General features: G+C 39.3%; 2 protein-coding genes across 3 annotated transcripts; both read right to left on the bottom strand.

Annotated features, from left to right (window-relative positions):
• Window positions 1–2,377: 2,377 nt before the first annotated feature.
• LOC145912962 (WD repeat-containing protein 48-like) lies at window positions 2,378–20,430 on the bottom strand. 2 transcript variants are annotated; one of them, XM_083000438.1, is made up of 18 exons: window positions 20,311–20,430; window positions 20,146–20,208; window positions 19,767–19,932; window positions 19,223–19,435; window positions 18,136–18,326; window positions 17,613–17,852; window positions 16,769–16,958; window positions 16,292–16,389; window positions 14,032–14,139; window positions 13,565–13,661; window positions 13,413–13,499; window positions 10,836–10,980; window positions 8,198–8,285; window positions 7,805–7,884; window positions 6,766–6,900; window positions 5,025–5,121; window positions 4,067–4,177; window positions 2,378–4,004 (listed from the first exon to the last, which is right to left on the bottom strand). In XM_083000438.1, the coding sequence occupies exons 1-17, from the start codon at window positions 20,353–20,355 to the stop codon at window positions 4,085–4,087; spliced, it is 2,136 nt and encodes a 711-aa protein (XP_082856564.1). In that variant the 5' UTR covers window positions 20,356–20,430; the 3' UTR covers window positions 2,378–4,004; window positions 4,067–4,084. The 2 variants fall into 2 exon arrangements, with proteins under 2 accessions (XP_082856564.1, XP_082856563.1); XM_083000437.1 differs by having other exon boundaries at window positions 4,072–4,177.
• On the bottom strand, window positions 20,431–22,940 carry LOC145912963 (ferroportin-like). The gene has a single exon (XM_083000439.1). The coding sequence runs from the start codon at window positions 22,859–22,861 to the stop codon at window positions 21,167–21,169; it is 1,695 nt and encodes a 564-aa protein (XP_082856565.1). The 5' UTR covers window positions 22,862–22,940; the 3' UTR covers window positions 20,431–21,166.
• Window positions 22,941–23,086: the final 146 nt, after the last annotated feature.

Genomic DNA, 23,086 nt, shown 5'->3' with positions numbered 1-23,086 from the left:
AGCAGACGAAATTTGTCGTCTCGATGCAAGCGGCACATTTGGCGGCGGATAAAAATACATCGCAGCTGTCTGGAAATAACTCGCCAGACAGAGGTTTGATAATTACACACCGGATGATTCTGTCCAGGACAAAACCACTTGAAACCCGACAAATGTTTCAAGGAGCTAACACAGCTAAGAGCGAACATGGGCATGGCCGGTTCTTTGGATCAGATAGCCATCAATAAACTTCACTCTTGCCAAACCGCAGCCCGAAGCTTGCCATAATCCCCTCACTGTGGCTGTACTACGCTTGTCAGATATCTCGTTAAAGCAGATCAAATGTCAACTCAAGCTCGTTTTGTGTAAAACGTCAAAAACCTGTTCCAATGGAGCAAAGTACACTAATACTTCGAATTAATTAATTTAGAGTAAAACCAAGCACTGATTCACCTGCGAGGTTCAAACCTTCAACTGATATTATGAAACGGAAGGCGGGTTCTGTCAACATCACATAATCGCGTTCCGAAGTTACATTCGCTGTAAATTTATCCGAGAGGGATTTCCAACTTTCATCATTCTTGTTCAGTGAACCGTTAACACATTGAGTCAACATGATGCTACTGTGTCACTTGCCTCAAGTGGGGATCTGTTCAGCTAATCTGTAACTGTACGTATCTTATCTGTGGACAAGTTGTCAAAATTCGAAAAAGGGGTTGACTGACTGACTGACTGACCTACGGTTGCCTTGGATCAGCTTCGTAAGGGTTTAGAAAATTAATGTATTTTACCTAAACAAAGGAACGGGCTTTCCCTTGGAAGGTTTTGTTTCATTTCTCGTGGACACACAACAGTCAGGAGGCAATATATCATGTTACAAGACCAGTTACGTCATTGATTTAGGTCGTTTTGCAGAAATTTTTGTTTGTTGAGTGGTTTATCAGCGAACATGCCGTGTATATTGACTTGGTTGCTGTGGTCTGCCTTCTGATCAAGCTTAATGCGTACGAATAAAGCAAGAAATTATTGATACTGAATGTTACGTCACAAACCGCATTGTCGATGACGAACAAAAGCTTTATGCCTCAATATAGACACGAGTATGTACCAATAATACAATAGGCCTGTGTGGCAATGTATACAGAGGTTAACATTAAAACTAACAAGAATTTAACAATGCTGATTCATTACTGAAAATCCTGGTTTACAAGGGGTATTCCATTGGGCGACCCCAGCAGGATTTTAAAGTGGCACCAACGCAGGGGTATTTTTCAGACAATAATACACGGGGATTTACACAAAGGCACTAATTCGTTCCGCTTTCACGTTTGCTCAATGCGTTAATTGATTTTGTTTCAAAGGGTTTGCCACCCTGGGTATAACGCAGAGTTTGCTTTGCAACTTCCCAACACGAGAAAAACGGTCATCATTCATTAGCAACATATTCTCAAATATTTGCATAGCTTTGAGGCCGACATCCGCGATATCTTTTCAAGGTAATGTTTAGTTTGATTTTTCCCGAGGCTGCTTATGACAACAAATCATTGGCGGCAGTTACTTCAAGGGGTGCAAAACTCGTCGGAAGTATTGTAATGTAATATTTATGTCGAAAGTTGATTTAATATTAATAAGCGGAAGTATTTGTAAACCAACATAGGAAGTGGGGACATTCAACACGTATCTGATTCACTCAGAAATCATCTCCAACACATCAAACTAGTCTTAATCTGCTTTATATGCAGTGGTGCTTACCACAATCATTTTGAGCAAATCTTACTTGCACAAAACATGACGTTCGTTGCGTAATTCATGTCTACCCACATGCGGTTCAATAACACTCCTTGCAAATCAAGATAAGAACCATCATCTTACGTAACCTTTTCTGGCGGAGACACAAAAATGCTCACAATACACCTCAAAATAGCACAAGGCTGGAGCCATGCCCATCAGCCAATGTCATTGTTATTCACCAACGGAACAACTGCCCTTCAAAGGTCTAAAAATACATGTCTGTAAAAGCTGCAGGATTCCCCTAAACGCCCAACTTAGGGCTTGGCATTAGTTACAACAAGCTTAAGATCAATTCAAAGCGAAGTTTGAAGTGGCTTTTGTATCATTGGAAGGCTCCAAGGAAAGCACTATACCAACAATTTGGAAGCGGGGGGTTTTACGAGACGCTGTGATCCATTCGTCGTAACTATGGCATAGCAAGGTGACTTTTTTATCTGGCCAGGTAGGGGTGGTGACTCCTAATGGCCACAAGGCAATCCAGACATTTTAACATATTGCAACGTCATAGAGGGCAGCGTTCTCGTGTGGGAGACTTCATAGACTGCAGAATGTTTGCTTCCCCTTCGAATGGAAACTGTGTATTAAATCGACTGACGAAATGTTGAGACAGAGATTTAAATGTATTTGAAGACGGACAAAAAAACAAAACACCAAGATACATTTAAAAACATAGCAAGCAGCTGTGTTTGCTTCAGAGCATTGGCAAAAACAGACTTGGTGAAAAGTGGAAACGGTCAATACCAGAGCTTATTTTTGTTACTTCCGAAATAAACTTTCCGGGTTATGTCGAAAATACGTTGCTGCGTTGTCACGTGACCTGGCAAACTGAGCCAAAAGTTTCGACGCTAAATCGACTCTCACAGGAGGGGAATCACCATACGCATTGCGCAGATATGTTGAAATTAAACCGGTTCCGCATGGGCAGTTTCGATGGCAAAGAGCTCGGTTTGGCCTGCGAAGTTTTTCTTGTGTCATAAATCACCTTTCAAATCTATACCCGACAATAAACGGCACAGAGTATAAGGAAACGAAGGGGCGTCTTTTGTTATTGGAACATACAAAAACAAAAATCGAAACAAAGCATGTCGAAACTGAGAAAACAAAGTAACGCCACAATATTATTGGACACTACGGTGGGAATTACCAGATAATTCATAAAATCCGTACTTTATTTGATGTTTTATGAAATATGTCCACGTGGCAGTCGTAAATTTCCACGACAAAATAACCGGGCGTCGATCACACAATATTCGTGAATAACGTCAATCGCTTTCATGTTTTATTGCTTGCGAAATGCAATGGTGAATTGATGTCATCGTTTGCGCGCCAGGCAACATTTAAACTTGCAATTTATTTCCCACCTCTACATGGCATTTACAAAGTGCACCATGCAAAAACTGTGGACTATGTATGTTGTTTTAACCGCACAGTAGAATGCGGTTCGACTGTCGCATGACGTCACTACGAACAACTTTCAGTCTGTGTGTCACAAATAACACACAGCTTGGCAAATATTACAGCAGCACGTTCAAATATGGTTTTGCAAATAGCTTACAGCAGCAACAATAGGCGGTGGGGGTTTTACGTTAACGCATCCCGCAGTTCACTAAGTTTTACAATAAAGTTGCCTGGTTAGCATTACGTATAGTTCTATCTCTATATATGTCAAGACGGAATATCCCACGTATGGTTTCAACAAAAAAAGGAATATTGTCTGTTCGGAAATCCCGTTGTGCGAGATTACGAACACACCTAGGTAGGTGCAGACGACAAGTTGTTTACTCAAACACATCAGACAAAGGTTTCACATGTTGTTGGAACAAGCGGGACTTTTTGGCGGGAGGGAAGGGCATGTTTAACCTCTCAATTGTGAACACGGAAATAAATTCCGATTACTTTGGTGGCAAAAAGCACGCCGGGTCATAATTAGCAGAAAAAATCCACAAATTCGTCTTAAATTAAAAAAATTACGTCACAAAAAACAACGCTTTATGTTTATCAGAGGCAGGAATTATGATTTATAAACATCGGAACCACCAGGAACTCATTTCCAACAAGTTGCAACCCATGTTGGACAATCGCCATCAGGTTGTCACGTGACATCCTGTGCTCAACATTGCGTAACATCAAGTTGTCTCTGCGGCAGGATTTAGGCCGTCGGCCCCGCAACACTCAAGAGCTCAATGTCGGCATGGTAGAAACCCAAAGGTAAAAATGCAAGAAATTCCACCTTCCTTAAAAAAAATAAGTTTCGATTAGATGACGTCACACGCGGTTACGCAAGCAACATTCAAACCGCACAAAGTCCACGTGTTTATGATTTGAGGCGGTAATGGAGAAGCATGTCGTTTCCGCTTTTCCATATTAGGTGTTTCACCGTCCGTAAGTTCCACTCAGGTTCAAGCGACTGAAAAACAGACAATGGAAATGTTGGGACAGAGGTTTTCGATCTCTTTGATGCTTGCCGACTCGTAGACGGAAAAATTTCAAACAAGTTTTAAGGGATTTAAGTGTTTGTATTATCGGAATCTCCTGTTATCTTTATGGCCGACAAAGACTTATTAACAGATTTTTCGAACAACTCCTGTAAATGATCCTGAATTCTGAAAATCAAACAATGGAAATTTTGATCAGAACAGAGGTTTTCAATGCCTTTGCTCTTGGAAAAATTTCAAACAAGTTTTATGGTCCAATGATTTTGCGAAACTAAACTAAAGTGCAAAAAAACAACGAAATACAAGAATATTTAACAAAAGCATTCACTTTGAGCCAGAAGGAATCCATTTAGTCTGAAAGGAATTAATATTGTTGGAGGGGTTGAACATATTAACGCGGCCGATAGTTGAGAAACACTGGATAGCTTCTTCGCTTGGATGATCACACAGATATGTTCATATTATGTTTTTAAAGTTACAACATAAACGATAAAGTAAAAATATATTCGGTAAACGTTTCAGCTGTTCCTTAACCGCTGTTTAAGATGATGAGGCACATGTTATCACGCACAACATTTTTTCAGTTTTAGAAAGCTTGTTCTGTAAGAGTTTTGCAAAGAAGTTTTTGGACGTTTGCGCTGTGAATATTCACTGATATTGCAACAAGCAACATTGTGTGTAATAAGCACCCTGTATGACTAAGTACAGGCTCTCACCAGCATACTGTAGTTATGAGAATTGGAACCAAGAAAGATTCTAAAAATATTCACAAAACCTATTCCTGGAATGACCTTTCCTCTGTTATTGATTTTTAATCACCTGATCGGAACAGAAAAGTTCAATTTTATTTTCGGCTCCGAGAATCGATTCCTTATTCGGATCCGATGAGTCACAAACGGAAGGTTCGCCGTCCGATCTGAAATTGAAAACTTTAAGATGAAGTTTCATCAACAAACAAACATACACCCGAGGGCAAGTTGCGAGCTGACCGCCTCAAACATCAGAACGCGGTCAATAAATTCCGCGAAAAATTGAGACAAAATCAACGTAAACAAATCGTTCACATGAACATCGAACACCGAACTTCATAATAAGAATCTTGTTTTTGAGAAAAATGCTTGTGGGAGGGATTGTAGCTGTTACAAAATTGTTCTATATTTAAGATCAAAAGCAAAAACAGCGTTTTAAGACATACTTGTTGATGAATTGGTTCTGACAAAACTGAGCTTTAGAAATTTAAAACTTGCCGTAAATCCGCGAAAATTGCATATTCACAAAATGCAAACACGGCTTCAGATTACCTTGGAAAGATTGCGGATTAACACCACGGTGTGTTCCCAATACTTCAAACTCCATCAATATTATATGGATAAAGTGGAAACACAACAAACAACATCTCATATTTTACAAGACTTACGGAAACTTGGGTTAAGACGATGGTTTGAAATCAACAATCGCTGTCTACATTTACACGTAACCTCGTTAATACTTACTCACCTAACGCCATATGTTTGATTTTGTAAAGGTGAATTTGGGTTAGAGCCGCTACCATCAATTGGGCGGAGATTGGGGAACTTTTTAAAAACATATAAACCGCTTTAAACTAAAACACTTGTCATGTACATATTATTATCAAAGAATCAAGCTTTGCAAATTTTTCCCCTAAGTCACAGTACAGCAATTCAACCGCAACAAACATGTTAAAATCTTGTTCCTTATCTTGTTTAAAGAAAGACAAAAGCACACAATGACAAGAAGGTCAGACTGTTTGAATTTTTAATCGATTTGGGTTTTTTTCTCGTGTTCAAATTTGTTCATTTTCCTCAACAAAGGGTGATTTCCGGGCGATATTATCGAACACAGGATGTGTTGAAATGCGAGGTTTTAATTAGAACAAATCCAATATTTGCTTTCGCGGAGCCAACGCAAAAATAGGGCGTTCTAAATTTGTCCAGACTTATTGGAAAATTCGAAAAACTGTGTAAACAGTTCATGCATGGTTTAAGTTAAACTGCAAGAACTAATTCGGACAAAACCACGTGAAAACATATTTTCTTAGTTTTGGAACAACAATAAAGATATTCTAGAACTTTAACCTTGATAGATTGAACTTTAGAGCTCAGAACACGGTGACTCTACAGTTTCTTAACCGAGTCAGAATCAAAACCGCATAAGCTCAAAGGTTGCGAAGGTGCCGGGTTTGTTTTAACTCCAAATATTTACAAGGAAAACTTCTGGCGCTCTTCACACTTCTTGTCCCCAGGCATAACTTTGAAGGTACGAAATGCGATATAAGGTTGCTTGGTAGCATGGCCTGCGTGTTCTTTTTAGCGGCTTTGCATTTCTTTTTAGTTATTTTTTTTGCAAGACACTTTAACCCACTAATACAGGCACCGTATGTTACTACAATCAAAATATCAGCAATACTTAAAATAGATCTTTTTATTTAGCGTAAAATTACAAAAACAAGTAAAATAACCCATTAATATTGGAACCGTATGCTATCAGCACCAAAACATCAACACCAAAGGTTTCAAAGCAACCAAGTAAAATAACCCACTTGTCGCCTTGTCCACTTCCACCGTTACCGGAAGATTGCGATGCGTCATCTCCAGCACAAACAATCTTCTCATGAACGTGCTCCATCACCTTCCCTACTGTAAGCATGTCGTTTGCAAGCAGTTTGTTGTTGGTCCTGCAAAAAAAATTCAAAAAGACATCAGGAATTTCGTGTCGTAAAATCGTGTAGGATTAGACCCAACTAAAATGTTGCGCAAATTTAAGATTACTTGCTTGCACAGCTGTAGTGCCACGGTGAATTAGTAACCGCACTAATAATAAACACAGTGGATGGTTGAAACGTTTGGTTCAGTACCAGCCAATCAGCAGACTTTTTTTCATTTTTATTTTTCCCTTTAACATTTCCACAAACTAAATGTTTTGTTTAACCAAAAGAAAAAATAATTCAAAAAAATTAAAATTGCATTTCTTTCGAGTCCAGAATAATCAAAAACACTTCATAAAGCTTGAATTGTTGAGAAACTTTGTTGCAAAACAACAAAATCAAGTGTTTCAAGTTACAAAACCGCAAGGACTTAAATGCTGCCTCTGCACGGTGCCAACAGCTTCTGTCAGATCGTGGGCGGATGACTCATAACAATTCCAACGCCCACATGCAGGTGGTTCTATGTTGTGGCGATTGCAGGAACATCAATGCCGGATACCGCGGTTTAATTCTTTGTAACACGAATGATAATGACAGAAAATGTTATTTTGGAACATACGGTTGCCAGCGCACTTCTTAGTATATCACCATGCAAACACCTTTCCTTCGGTGTCGCAACTACGGAATATTTGTTGAATTCATCATGTGTGTAATAGCTATTGTGAATAATATTCAAAATCCTTGACATTTTGGCACTTTTTGCCAAACATTTAAATCCGGGACTTGTCAGGTAAATTTCCGACGTATAGCAACCCTATATGTTACAATCGGTATAGTGCTGGTGTCGGTATCGTTAAGGCATTGGTATCGTGCTAGTGTCGGTATCGTTAAGGTATCAGTATCGTAAAGGTATCGGTATCGTTGTCATACTCACGCTTTTGTTGATTTGATTCCCGAGGAAGGATGAGGAAGCAGGAAGAATGAGAGTTTGACGAAAGGAGCAGGAATTCGATTCTGCAAAAAACAAAATTAAAAATCGTACCGATAAGAGGCATTATCACAGCAGCAAATCCCATGTATCGGATTTATCGCAAATATTTCGGATCGTTCAATCAAGATATTGTTTGCATGAAATTAGCAGCAAGGAAATTACGCCAAAAATTTATGATTCTCTTAAAAAAGCGACAACGTTTTTGATTATCTTGTCAAAACCAGACATGTTGATGCTATCGGTGTTGAGGTGAATACAACTGGTAGGCGGGTTTGATCGGGAAAACGTGCCGAAGATATCCAGGAAAGGTCACAGGTGTCATGCAACGTGTCTCACCTCAACCACGGTCTGTACAACCCACTGCGGAACCGTCTCACGTAGAGAGACACCTTCTGTCTTGCCGGCAGCATCTTCGCATAACAATCTGTGAAAAACGGGAAGCTGGTAAACAAGTCTGGTGGCTTCGTCGCTTCACTGCATGTGTGTGTAGGTGTGTTTACTTGTGTGTGCGTGTGTAGGTGTACGTGTGTACGTGTGTACGTGTGTACGTGTGTACGTGTGTATGTGTGTACGTGTGTACGTGTGTACGTGTGTACGTGTGTACGTGTGTACGTGTGTACGTGTGTACGTGTGTACGTGTGTACGTGTGTACGTGTGTACGTGTGTACGTGTGTACGTGTGTACGTGTGTACGTGTGTTCGTTCGTTACAACATTATTTTCTAATCGTACACTAAATCGTAAGTGTTTTAAGTTTAATTTTTGTGCAAACTTTCGCGTTGACCCCGGGAATTCATCGTCGAAAACCACAAAGTGTGGAGAAAAAAACGTTTAAATTAAAAAAATTCTCATAAATTCCAATCAGTGATTTTATGAGATATATCACGTGATCGTGTGGCGATAATGTTGAGGGTAATTATAAGGATAAACCATAATTTCCCAACCGTTACATAGGAATCAGTTTGCAACACTTTATAAGGAAAGACTTTGAGAAACTTCCCACATCATAACACGGAGGTTAAGATTAGCAGGAAGGCGATACAGGGTGGATAGTTTCACTGAACTCATCCAACTTCCTTCCAAACATTTCGGCGAAGTCTAACAAGGTAAAGATCGTGTCGGATGTTCTAACGTTTTATCTCCAGATTCCGTTGCAAGATAGACATGACAATATGTTTTGCTGCGTTCACAACAACCATGCGCCATTTTCAGTCACAAGAACCTTGCTTAGGGATTTCTGCAATACGCCGTGTCGAGTACATGATTCCTGTAACTACTGGTGCACTATTTTATAGACAGACTGATCCCTTATAAATTTGTATTGCCACGAGCTTTCGCAATTCTTGTTTAAATGAGTGTCTTTCATTCGTAGCATGTTGCACATGAACGTAAAAGTGTTGCCAGTAATTACAAGTGGTCCCACATTTCCTCACAGGAACGTTAACAGAAACATTTTTCGTCCTTTCACAATTTCGCAATAACTGTTCCAAATTTCGCAACAAATAAAATTTCGCCATAACTTACAAACTTGCTACAAACATGATTGCAGTTCGGGTTAAGAACCCACAGAGTTGAACTAAGTTGACCACAGACTGTTGATCCTCCAAAAATTGACATGATTTCATGATCACATACGAAAATTAATCGCGTTTTCGCGTCACGAAGAGGAGTGAGCGAGATTGTACAAACCACACGGCGGATAAACTTCACCGCTAAGATGAAAAGCTTTGCACAAATTGCAAGTCACGACTGTGCGCAAGTGTTGGAGGTTGATTTACATAATCGCGATCCATAAATTTAATTACAAATGATTTCAAGACGTTATAATGTGACAAACAAACTGGGGGTATAAATGCTTTATAGACTTGTCGGGAAAAAGTGGCAGATCCACTTAGGCTGCAGTGCCTGGGTTGCGAAGCCTGTAAACCTAATGACCACTATACGATAGGTGTGATCGCCAAGTAAGGACCTGCGAAGTGGGGCGACCCTATGCCCTGCCATGCGTTACCATGAGACATAACTGGTTTTACATCCGCTGAAAGACCGAAACCACGACGACCTGGTGTGAATGCAGTTTCCACGGAAATACTTTTAAGCCCACGCGGAGATTAGCCCGCCTACTACATTTCTAACGACACGTAACCACAATCTGGCGTCTGACAAGCCCACAATGCGCGTAATATGATTGGACAGAGCAGTTTTAAGTGGTTTCACACAAAGCTTGTTGAACACAAACAAATCCGGCTTTGATGCAACAAAACGTTCACTTGCATGTAATAATGATAAAAAAATATGTTTAAATGAAATTCCTGTTCAAATTTTACTGCAAACATGCTTTATGTGAAACCATTTGCACCGTCATATACGTAAACACACGAACAACTGAAGGAATCCAGCAAGTTGTGTGCTTAATCACACTTGGATATGATATTGTAAACCATATGGGAGCAAAGCAAAAGGACGCGGCAAGCTTTTCATATTACGAGTATTGCTAACGCAAAAATTAAATACAGACTGAAAAGTTAGTTAAGCATCTAACACATATTTAACCGAAGGTAACCGCCTGCACGCGGCAAAACGTTGCACATTCCGTTGCACACGACATCACATCACGTGGTATAAGACCCGGTAGCAAGTTTGCTTGTCGTGTAAACGTGGAATTATGGCTCACGGTGGCGGGTGAGTAACGAGATTACAGGATTGAGGCTTAAACACAGCTCGTGTAAACGTGTTTTGATAAAATGAAAATTAACGTTTGGGCAACTTCAAAACTCAAGAGTGAAACCGAAACAACAAAATAGAAGGATTTTATCTTGTTGGGAAAAATATACTTTATACATTAAAAGTAAGAAACCGAAATTTCGATTCAAAATTTTTAGTCCTTATATATTTGTGCTTGGACTTTTGTACGAGTTGCGTCATTACTATTACTGTGACGTAACAAAGGGGGAATTACGTCACAATCGTTTGGGGTACCTGAACAGTGTTCGACCTCCAGCCTCGCTGAAAATCACTGGAGTGTGACGGGGAACTTTAAAGAAGGGGTTTCCCCCGGGTCCCGGTTTCCTTGGCGACAGGTTTTTCCCGGGCGATGATTGGCTCCCGGTTTCATCCACTTCGTCTGTTGGAGGGAAATTATATGGGGTTAAATTACCGATCAGTTTCTAGAGGAATTTTGAGGTTGACGGCCCCCAAACAAACTTACGTATGCGATGCAAGTTAATTATACGTGGTTGGCGGAAACTATCAAGTTGCTTTGATCAACAACAAAATACAAATCAATGCAACATTTTAGTTTCATTTTCATGCACGAAATTTTTTCTTTGTGTTGCGACTTCGTGTTGTTTTATTGATGGACATCTGCTTATTATAACAGATAGTCTACACTCCTATTTGCATCAGGCGTAATTTCTATTGATCAATTGATAAACGCTTTTCTTACATTATTTTAATCAACTTCGAATATATGTCGCCACTAGAAAGGCGATATCCAGTTGTACACTCTGCTGTTTTCGAGGTTTCTGTCTTTAACATGACGTTGATGGGGAAGTAGGGCGTTTTCCACAATATACAACTACCAGTTTAAAGGTTAAATTGTTGAAAGTTCTTTGAAAATAAGCGATCACGGGGAGGTACGTGACGTAGCATCGCACAAGTTTAAAATATTTGTGTGAAACCTCCCTCTCTCCCACTGGCTTGGCATGATATTCACGAGTGTGTGGTGTTGTAGTTTGATGGATGGCGTCAAATTCAAAAGAACTCGCTGATTATAACGAGATTAAAATTTCCCGCAAGCATTCCACTATAATTCACATGTGTGAAGCTTGTGGCAACTGGACTAGGACTTGCCAAAGTTGAACTCCTAACTTACATTTGAGCGTTGTTCTTGTTATGTGCAACATTTTACATGCTATGTGCAACATCATAATAAAGTCGTGTCCATGTTTTAAAAGTTTTGTGGCAACACTGGAAAATGAAACTGGTGATCGGGTGTAACAAAATACACACTTATACTTAACACGACAAAAAAAATATCCAACGTATCCATAGATGTCCCACTGCATGAAATATTCGCCCACAATATGGGAATACAGTAGCACTTGCGATTCATATTTAGTATAGTAAAGGCTGTTAACATATTTTGGATCGGGTAATTCACAGAGCATCAAACCATGAGCAATTGTTTACCGAACAACATATCATGTTTACGAAACCAAATATCCAGTGGCAACCGAAAGTGATTTGAGGGGGGGGAAGTGAAAGTAACCATGGCAACATAACCCATGTGGAATTATGTGAAGGATCAGTGGACAGGTGGGTCAATGGTGCATGTTATTAGTGTAAGGTGTACAATGAGTGTTTAACGTTTGAACGCGGTAACCGAAAGGTAAACAGTTTTTTAAGCGTCAACCATTTAACTAAATCCTAACGAAAAGTACAAACGGACTGGGGAGTTTGCCTATGTCTGGATTAGACCGTGTTGGCGGCCTTGACTCAATGACACAACATACGTTGCCCTTACAGAAGGTTTCGCACACACAAACTTGTTCCCCAGTAACGAAGCAAAATGCGCAGAATTGACCACTTAATTTCTTCCATTTTTATTGAAAAGTCCATTTCAATAAAAAAATTAATTTCACGCGAAAATATTTACCTCCCGTGCGTTGCCAGGCAACACGGTCAACATTATTATAACGTCACAGACAGGAGGATCGGAAAAAAGGAATTTCGACCTTCTCATGAACAGAGGATAGATGGTCACCATGACAACGGCGTCATTGTTTATGTGGAAAATCCCTATACACGTTTGGAAATAACAGCTGCCCGCATTGATTCCATGTTCTGACAAACCGAAACACAATGCAAGGAGGAAAACACCCGATTCTCCACAAGAAAAGGTTAAAAAAAATTAAAACAAGAATAAAATGGACTTCGGACATTTTTAGACGTTTTGAGGGAAAAAAATTCGACACAAATAAATTGTAGCCACCTGCGTAACCCCGTGTGTTTTGCGCTCTTGTAATATTTTGTGTTCGTATTAAAAAATTTGTGTTAAATTATCGTGAAAAAAAACAATAGGCCTTTCACGTTTGAAGTCTAGAATTGGGAGGTGATAAGGCAACAAAGAGAACGTGTTCGATTAAACTGAGATGGAAAAGTTTTTGGAAACATATTCTCGCAAACGACGTAACCATCAAAATTCCAGACCAAACAACGCCAAAAACCACCAACTTATAAAACCTGAAGTGCTTTTGAAAGTTGGGATTTGTCTCAGTCTGGTGGACAAATCCCCTTCAACCTCCGATGATGTCATGGATAAAGATGATGAAATATTGTGACACGCGGCGCTCCCCATAAATTTCACAATAATATTTTATGGAAGAACAATATTCCAAACAGTGCACAATTGTCAATCGAAGCGCGCCATTCTTTAAAAGTGTTAATTTTAAACCCATATCTCTAGGCATATTTAACATCAAATCTTTCAAATCTGCCATCAACAAACATGGCCGCAGATATTTTCAATGACTCAACGACAACATAATGACGAACCTGACTCAGCAGATTTGTCGTCACGTGACACGTGAGTCTCCGGCCAGTGTTCAAGTAGTGCACGTAGGAGAAGTCCTCCGTAATTTACTGCAAAAATCACGTAATTAATAAAAGCATACAAGTGTCTTTGCACACGTTGCCTGGCAACCTACTTTTGGTAACTGGGTCCGATTCTTCAAAGCCGGGGACGTCACGTGCGGTCATCCATGCGGAAAAACATTCGCGCTCGTCCAAGTGAATGCACAGAAGCTGGAAGTTGAACATGTGTCAGATGATTAAATAAATAAACAATAAATAAGAATGTGTGACTATTCAAGTCATGCCAAGAAATAATTCAACCCCAAGAATATACAGTGGTTCACCAGCGTGTATAGCGCCCCTAGTGATAAATCTTATTATTTTTTTCTAAATTGGGCCGGTTACTATTTAAAAAGCTTATAGGTCGCTCAATGAGAAGTTTGTTTGTGAACAACGACTTTAACCTCTAATCACAACCAAGTACAAAATGGCTTGACGTTAACTTGGTTGCGACTTTACATTGGTCAAGCAATGGAGTCAGTAATGTTATTTTTTTACAATGAGCTGGATTATGATGGTTGTTCCAACTTCACCAACTCACCCCTAGCTTAAGATCCACGCTGAACCAGTTTGGAACGTAGAGGATTCTTTCCCTGTTTTTCACTTCAACATCGAAATCAACAACTCCAAGATCCTCGACCGCTTTCGCCTGAGGGGAAGTACCCAACAGTTTAGCGATTATTTCCAAACGTTTTCATGCGTGACGCCAGGTAATTATTTACAGACCTTATTTAACAGCCAATGCAAATATTTAAAATTATCGTAATTAAACGAATAAGAAAAAGTTGCAAAATATAGAAGTGTGCCGTGTGCAAAATGGACCGCGCCAGTGAATTTCACTTTTATCGGCAAAGTTGGATCTCGAATCTTGTTGATTGATAACAAGACAAAATTCATCGGCTTAAAAAAGGAACAATTCTTCGGCTAAAATAATCTCACAAGGATTGATTGAAACCAATTCTCCTATGAGCGGATTCGAATAATCGTTTAACGCAAGCACGTCTGCGCTCAAAATGTTTCAGAGCGTTTCTCCCAACACCGCTTCTCAAACCGCGCGCCGTTATGAATTCTCATAGGCGCCGATTAACAAATATAAAAAAGAAAATCTGATTCATTTTTTTGAGAAATGGAGGCAGATAACTAGTCAAGTATTTTGCGACTGATAAAAGTTAACAATAGAACAAACCCGTCCCGAAAGATTTGTAATGAGTGCGTCTCAAGCGCCGTAAATGGCACATGGAGTAAACATGGAGGAAGTAGAACTAACAAGTGATGATAAAACTACATACTGGTTTGTTCAACAAACTAAAAACCTCTGTAACAACCTGTAGAGCTGGCAAGTCACAAAAGTATTTAAAACAAATATTTTACAAATAAGTGGATCTTTATCATTTCTTGACATAGGAATTTTCCAAAAATCTGGGCGACATTTTGCCCAAAAACATCCTGAGTGGCGACACGTGGTAATTTATTCGCCAGAAAATGTTGTGGTTGAACTTAAAATAAGGATGAGATAAAACCTTAGTCAGGAAATTTGTCCGGGAGACATCTTATATTGACAAGACAACATAAAATTATACCCGTTTAATTAAAACCCGTTCTTTAAGGCGAATGCTTAGAGGTATTTCCGCACTGCCCAATATAACTTAGCTTAATTTAAACACTTATGTTCAAGTACAAAAATAAAATTGGTTGAAGGATCGTCCTTTGCCTGTCTTTATCTGAAGTAGAACACACATCGACCCTCTGTTCTGATACTGGTCGGAAAATGTATTTCAAGGCAGGCATAACACGAACGTGCAGCAGCAAACCGCAAAAAGACGTGCCAAGAAATAAAATTTACCGCAGACCTGACTTAGGGCGACAAATTGCTGCATTTAAATAGATACCTGGGCGTGTGGGAGGTGGGATGTTTAGATCTGACAAGACAAGCCCTACTTTATTTTTAGGTATAAAAGGAAAAGTTCGCACAAAGAACACGAAGTTCTTTTGCAATTTCAACAACTTACAAAAAACAATTTGAGGTCGTACGTGGTAAACGCTGGCACAACAACAGCTTGTTCGTGGTTTATGATGAAAACAAAACAGTATATGACGTCATAAAACACAATAGGATCAACAACTACAACAGAATTAAGCCATTTAAGTGGATTGTTACCTGTCACATTGCGATAAACAGGCTTTTCAAATTGTAGTTTGCGAAACTGTTCGATTTGAAATATTGTTTGGTACCGCATCGAACTGCAGTAGATTTTATGCATCAACATGTTCAGCGCTTTCGGCAATTCCGACTACAGATATTGTTTAGATGTGTTATGAATTTGAAACGCTTGCCAAGACTTGCACGGCAGGAGGTGTTTGGCCCGGGGAGATTATATTCAAGTGCGGTTCCAGGTGGAGATTCGAACTCGTTTTACACGGAGGAAGACACGTTATATATGGTTGAAACCACGATATACTTGGTCGCGTTAAGAATTGGTTAGGTTGAGGAAAACGTTAGGGGGAGATACAAGTTAACGTTTGATTACGCAAAAGAGTCATAATAATCACTGAGGTGCAAGTTTACGTAATCTTACTTGGGCTTTTCTGACGCACATTGTTTAATGTTAAAATTAATCGCTTTCTACAAAGTTAATTTGCTGTTTTGATATTCTTGCCCATCAGCCAAAGTGCACGTTACAATAAACCACAAAATTAGGTAAGAACCCTAAATACTGAAGTATTGGTGACTAAGAAAAAAGGTCTTGGAAATAACAAATGTATCGCAAAGAACAAACAAGAGAAATAAAGTTGTAACTTACCATTAAAACATCCCACAACATAACTCTGTCATTCGTATCTTGTGTAAGAATGTGTCGTTTATCAGAAAGCACCTTGTACTGTGTTATACAGGAAGCACCTAAGATAACAAGGTATATAGTACACGTGACCTTTGCACAAACCGGATAACCACTTATTTGATATAGGGAGAGTTTGACAGGAATAAACGAACCCACAAATGCGTTGGTGCACGAACGAGAGTCACACAATGTGTAAAGTCTGACGAATTACATTCTATCGATACTCCAAGATAAGGTGTATGGGATTGCCGTTTACATGAGACGTTACAAACATCCGTCAGAGTCTGAGTCAGGGCCACTCAAAAGCGAATAAATATCCCCCCTTAATACTGGACAGAACAAAGAAGACTCAATGGCGCCCACTAGCGGATGACAAATATTGAGTCTTTTAAACAAACACTGACGAGGCCGAGCAACTTCCAGTCACCATGTGCGTACCTGGAATAATGTAACACGGTTTATCCGAATGCGGTTTGACGTCATCGTAAAACCCGTCCATGTTTTCATAGCCCTCCATAGCTTCAATATCTCCACCGTCAGTCTCAGGTCTCACTGGCCAAGCTCTCACTGTGGTGTTAGACGTGGAGCAATAGATGAGTTCAGGTGTAGGTTTCCCATCCAGTTGCACCTGCGTTAATTAGGTTTTGTTGAAAAGTAACTGCGTCAATTTCATTTATCAAGTCGAATGTTCAACTGTTTAAGTATACACGCCTGGTAATATTTCAAATCATCATCCATAGCTGTTATAAGGAGGCCATTTAGAAGTGAAAAAGATGATTAAAATGTTTATTATTAGAGAGAAGAACAGTTCTGTGGCAATCGTATGACTAGGCAAGATCGCCCAACTGCGCAGGCCCGTATTTGGCGATCACAGCTCTCGTGTTATAAACAAGGCATCGGCTGCGATGCCAGCAACCCTGCTAAGATATAGTGTGGGAGTGCACAACCTCAGACCGTACGGACTCGTATTGCCGTGCGGCCGTAAACATGAGGCCGTAAACGTGCTTTATAGTGCATTGGTATCAAAATCTTTACAGGTTTTGCCTGGATGTTTGGCTTATAAAACTTGCCAGTCTTTGTTATAAAACAGAATAAAATCATGTATTTTAGACAAGAAAATTTTTTATAACATTTCATCAGGCTTTTTGGCATAAGTACATGCGAAATTATCAGTGTGGATTCACTGGCGGCCATTGGTGAAATAAAGTCTGTGTGATGAGGCCGGCAATAATAATAAGGTTGTGCGCCCCTGATGTAGAGTAACCTGTTGAAGTTGACTTACTCTCAGTACAGGAGCGTTTTCCTGGCACACGAGATAACTGCTGCAATCCGGGTGTCTGAAGTCGCTACACATGACCCTCCCATCTCTACCTGACGAATACACGCAACCGAATGAAGAAGGCGAATCGAACACGGTTGCTAGGGTCCATACGCCTTCCTTGTGAACCGGAAGTGTTGCCAAGCAACGCTGTTGCCCGAGCGACCACAGCTTGATTGTTCCGTCCGAGCTTCCAGACAAAAGCTGGAATTAAACGAATAAACAAGCTTAGGAACACAAAGTTATTGCTTTGTGAAAACAATATAACGGCTCTTAAATTCATTTGCATTTGCCACTGATTAATGGGAAAATACATAAAAAACGCACTTGGAACAAATACTTTGAATTTTAGAAAAATGCCCTTCTGGCACAAAAAATTCGTTAGTTGCAATAAAATGTGCGTAACTTTTGTGCCAGAAGGACTTTTCCAAATAAATTTGCAATGCCTGGAGACAACAGCAAAACCTTTAAATTCAAACTTAATCACCTGTGTCCCATCCCTGTTTATTAGCAGTGCCTTCACGTTGTCCGTATGACCCTTCAACTTCATCCGTTTCTCACAAGTCCTTGGATCCCAGACTCTGATGACTCGTTCGGTCGAACCTGCAGCCAACACCGTCCCTGGATCGTTCATCGCAACGCTGTAGATCGAGTTCTTGCAACCGCTCACATTGGAGGCTGCAAGGCATCATAAGAACATTTAAACTCACAAGACTTACAGCCAAAAACCACGCAATTATCCACAATAAATGAAGTATCGTGCAAACAACAAATAACTCACAACAAAAAAGTGGTTAAAAAAGCTGCCACAGGTGACTATTTTGTTCCGAATGTCGAATGTTGCTAATGCATAAATCTTATTGCAGTGGTGGAGTACTGCAGTAAGTCATTAAATGTTGCCACGTAAAACTACACACAAACCCCATCGTAAAGTCATAATCTTGTTGACTCTAGCAGACGAACGTAAAGATTAAACTCAGGCTGAACTTATGTTCAATCAATGACTGACATCCATCAAGCACTTAACGAGCTGCCATGTTTTTGACCTTTAGCAATTACAAATAAAATTACGGTGTATATATAGGTACTTTATTCTTTCTGACAAATGAAAAAGTTTGCGTTGTGCGTTTTATTCGGCTTTCGGCAAATAAATATGTTAGTCCCATAGATCTCTATCTGAATAAGAACTGAAGATGCTTAGTAAAAAGCTAAACATGTTTTATAAAACCAGAAGCGTTGACACAGAGTCGTGAAAGTAACATTCAAAAAATTGAAATTGAAGGTTAACTTGTGTCACGCGAAAAAAGTGTTGCTGGTTAGGTGGATTTCATGAATTAAAAACATTTTATTGTTAGTCCGATAGTAATTAATTACCTCGAGACACATATCTATAATTTGAATCAAATATGGAGGACATTCCTTGTTGCAACATACTCGTGACTTTAACTTCTTGCATTACTACTGTTTGTGACATTAAAGAAAATGCCGAGTCATTGTTACATCATCAAATTAACTTAACCCCATCACAAGGGTAGCAAGCTTTCATACACACAACAAGAAAAACAACAACTTACTGGTAACGGTGTTGTGCGTTGTTGTTAATGACGTCAACGTGTTCACATCCCAGATAAATATTTGTCGATCCAGACCAGCACTGGCCACATGTTCCTTGTCTCTAGCGTACGCAAGTGATCGAACGTAGTCTTTATGAGTTCGTAGAGTGGACATGCAGAACTTCCGGTGGGCATTCCATACCTTCACTGTGGTGTCCGAAGAGGCGGAAATCACTATGACGTAATAATTGCTTTGTTAAACAGAATGGCATGAATTCAGTAAATTGTTTACAACAGATGTCGTTCAGCCTTGAAAACAACATTTCCTTGCGTTTTTACAGTGTTTGTGTACACGACGAATTGCTGCACAATAAACTCAAAGTAGTCTCGCCGGATGGCCAACGAAACTTCGTTTACAATATCTACGGTAAATTTAAGGGAAAAAAAACAGTTCCTTAAAAAATTTTTCCTTCAGTCAAGAAAAACAGCGAAAAACTTTATTTTACCACAGGCAAGATATGGAAGTGTTGCCGTACAATGTAAAGGAATAAAAACACAAACTCACAAGTTTTTCCATTGCAACAAAGTATGATGTCATTCACCCAGTCAGTATGGTGTTCCATAGAAGCAATATACTGATCTTGCTTCGAATCATGTTGTGCTTCTGTATTCCACACCCTTATAATGGAATCCCTCCCACCAGTGTACAATCTGTTCGTAGACGGGTCCACCTGCACATATAAATCTTAATAAATGCTCACACTGCAACTGTAATCACACCTTCTATATAACAATACCGCGTATTGATAAAACGAGAAAATGTAAGCTGTATCCCCCACTACAAAAGCTTGGTGATCTCATCTATCATAATTTGATCATTACTTGCATTATTATTATTGGATCAAAGCCTTTTAAAGAATTATTTGTAAACTACACATTGTTACCTGCAGTGCATTGACTCCAGATCTGTTGTACTTTTCGATGACATCACGGATAATGTACGACACCTCAAATATAAACATAAGCAACATAAAGGAATTAGGATTGAAACAATTTTATTTATTAAATGGTAAATGTTTAAAAAACTGCACAAACTCAATGGATTTCACCTGGATTTTTTTGCGCGAGGCAGCGAGGTCCCTTCTTGGGAGCATTCTTCGTTGGCAGTCAAGTGTTGATGTAAAAATTACAGCAAACTTACATTTGTTTGTTTTATGCCAGCATCTGAAACCACAGCTTCAACAATCACGACATGAACACATAAAAATTTTACATGAAAGCGTGAAAAGTAAATTCTACAAACTCATGAAAATGGCAAAATTTAAAAATGTTAGTGTACGCAAACAAATGAAAACTGAAATTATTTGGACAATATAATTGGAATACAATGATGATCTTGCAATTGCAATACTTTTGAACACCATATAATCCTGAATAAACCTGAGGGATTTTTATGACTGTCAGCAAAATGTTGTATTTTTATGCACACAATTGTGAAACCTTTTTTCTGTTAAGGTTTTGCAAAATTTGCACAACATATTTTGTGAATGTCATGCAAGGGGCTTCGATGATTTAAACAAAGTATGAACAGTCAATAGGCTTACAACATACGGCAATGAAAGGTTTTGCAAAAATACATAATTATATAATGAAGGGTTAGTAACAACCTTTTTTTTAAATGAACATCAGGCACTTATCTTTAAAAACTAATAAATGACACTGTAATTTTCAAAAGAGAACTAAAGAAAAACTGCTTACCTAAAAAAAACTTTTACAAATTGTGGAATGACCCCATATTATATCCAAACCCTGGAAGCAACAAAAATAAACAATAATGAACAAAACACAGATGGAACCTAATTGGGGCAAGCATATGAAAAATCATGGACACATTATTGCAAGGCACTAAAAGTTAACACACAGGAAGCACCGTTGAAACACAATGAACGTAGCATTGATCACAAGTTACTCTGCAGGTTGATCTTCAGTTGCAACAAGAACAGTTTTTCCACAATGAGGCAAAATGTGTCCACGAACTCTTCTTGCATAAATGCAGAAGAGAAAATATCCAAACATGACCGCCACAGAAGAAACTATCACCAAAAATCCAAACTCGCTCGGAGAAGGAAAAGCAAGGACAAGAACATATTGTATCATGTCCATCAAGTTGTTGAGTGAAAACTGAACTCCATTTACAATTCCCCTTTCATTTTCACTCACATTTTCCTGAATAAGTTGTGTTATAGTCAGGTCAAAACCCCATAATCCAATTCGGGCCAATATAATGCCAGCCATCAGTAATGACAGTGATAAGTGTGATGAAGGGGGTGTAACACCATCCAAACACTTTATAAAAAGGTTGAATTCTGTGTCCTCCTGTACGGTTGTAGTGCTGTAGGAGAAATTTGAAGTTGTGTTTGTGGTCCATAGTTGCGTGGTTGCATTTCCAGACCAACCAGCAGTGGTAACTGGTGAAGGCAATGTTGTGGTAGTTTGAACTGGTTGGTTTTCTGGCAATAGTTTGAACGGACTGCCAGCAACAAATACAGAAGCTATGCATAATGCCAAGGTGATAACTTGAAAAAATGCATTGAACAATCCAGTTCGTACAAGCCCAAGCTTTGTCCGCATTATAGGGTACAAGAATGTTGCTACTATCCCTGTGACGGCAGCCAGGGCAAGCAGAATTCCAACAAGAAATTCACTAAAACATTGGTTGTATGCATAGGAAGTTGTGACGTAACCGAAACCCAACACTGTCAGGTAGAGAAACGAAAACCCAAGACATGCAAGAGCAATGGGCTGAGCCATGTAAAGCTTCCACCCATCTTTCAATGTAAAAATAAAGCCAAACATTTTCTTGAACACAGATTTTTTAGGTTTCTTCTCTTTTGGTTTCTTTTCTTGATCATTTGGCACAGCTTCATCAGCATTTTCATCAACATTTTTGCTGCCTTCAGCTCCATCCTCATCTTTAGCATGAAGTTCAGCCATCTCTTGTTCATTAACCTCTTCTTCTTCAGAATTCTTTTCAGCCAGAGCTGGTGTCCTGTCGTACACTTTCTTTAACAGCATATATTCCATGCACATGGAAAAGGCATTCCAACAAGTGATGAAAATTGCACCTCCAGATAATTTGGCGAATGCCATTATCTGACCACATGCCAATGGGGCAATAATTTTAGTGGTTAAATCAATTCTCCGTACCATAGAGTTTAAATTTGCCAACATCTCCTTCTTACCAGCAGCTACAACTACTATCCAGTCCTTTTGAATAATTATTCCCGTTGCCACACTGGCTAGCTGACTGATCGCTCCCAGAAATATGGCCCCGATTTCAACACCAATAACATATGGTGCATTTTTGTCTCCGTACTGTAGGTTGACCAGCAGCAAAACAGCACAGAGAATCACTGCCAGGTTTTGAATAATCAGCGAAATTCTTGCTGCATACAACCTCTGGTTTCTGTCGATCCAATCTCCCACCAAGGGCCCAAACAATAAAACAGAAAATGATAATGTCAGTCCGTAGGCAGCAGTCAATGTGAGTGAGGTTGGGTCGAAGTCGGTCATGAATAGAGGAATGGCAAAATGCCACATCCTATCCCCCCATGATGAGAAAAAATGACCAGCGTAAATCAGTATTGAAGTAGAAACCATGATGAAATGCTTTTATGTGTTTAAACTGGTTTAATGCTACATTTCTACAAAGTTTTCAAGCAATATGTTATTCCAAGCAAGTTGGCCTACATTGAAATATTGTTTTAAAACAGCAGCATTCGTTGCAATATTTCTGCAAACTTATATAACATGACATAGAGCACCAACAACTTAGGTTCTTTCTTAAAAGCCAATTGCAACTTAAAAAGTAAACGTTGTTCAAAA

This window comes from Ascidia mentula, chromosome 9 (assembly GCF_947561715.1).
Source record: "Ascidia mentula chromosome 9, kaAscMent1.1, whole genome shotgun sequence".
NCBI lineage: Eukaryota > Metazoa > Chordata > Ascidiacea > Phlebobranchia > Ascidiidae > Ascidia > Ascidia mentula.
This window is presented reverse-complemented; position numbering and strand designations above follow the sequence as displayed.

Bases quoted from the DNA above. Each gene is read 5' to 3' on its own strand.
- LOC145912962 (XM_083000438.1), bottom strand. From the start codon at position 20,355: ATGCTCCCAAGAAGGGACCTCGCTGCCTCGCGCAAAAAAATCCAG. The intron at 16,959-17,612 runs GTAAGTCAACTT...TAATTAACGCAG, and splicing joins AAAACGCTCCTGTACTGAGA to GTGCAACTGGATGGGAAACC. The intron at 4,178-5,024 runs GTGATTAAAAAT...TCTGTTTTTCAG, and splicing joins AACTTTTCTGTTCCGATCAG to TCGCTTGAACCTGAGTGGAA.
- LOC145912963 (XM_083000439.1), bottom strand. From the start codon at position 22,861: ATGGTTTCTACTTCAATACTGATTTACGCTGGTCATTTTTTCTCATCA.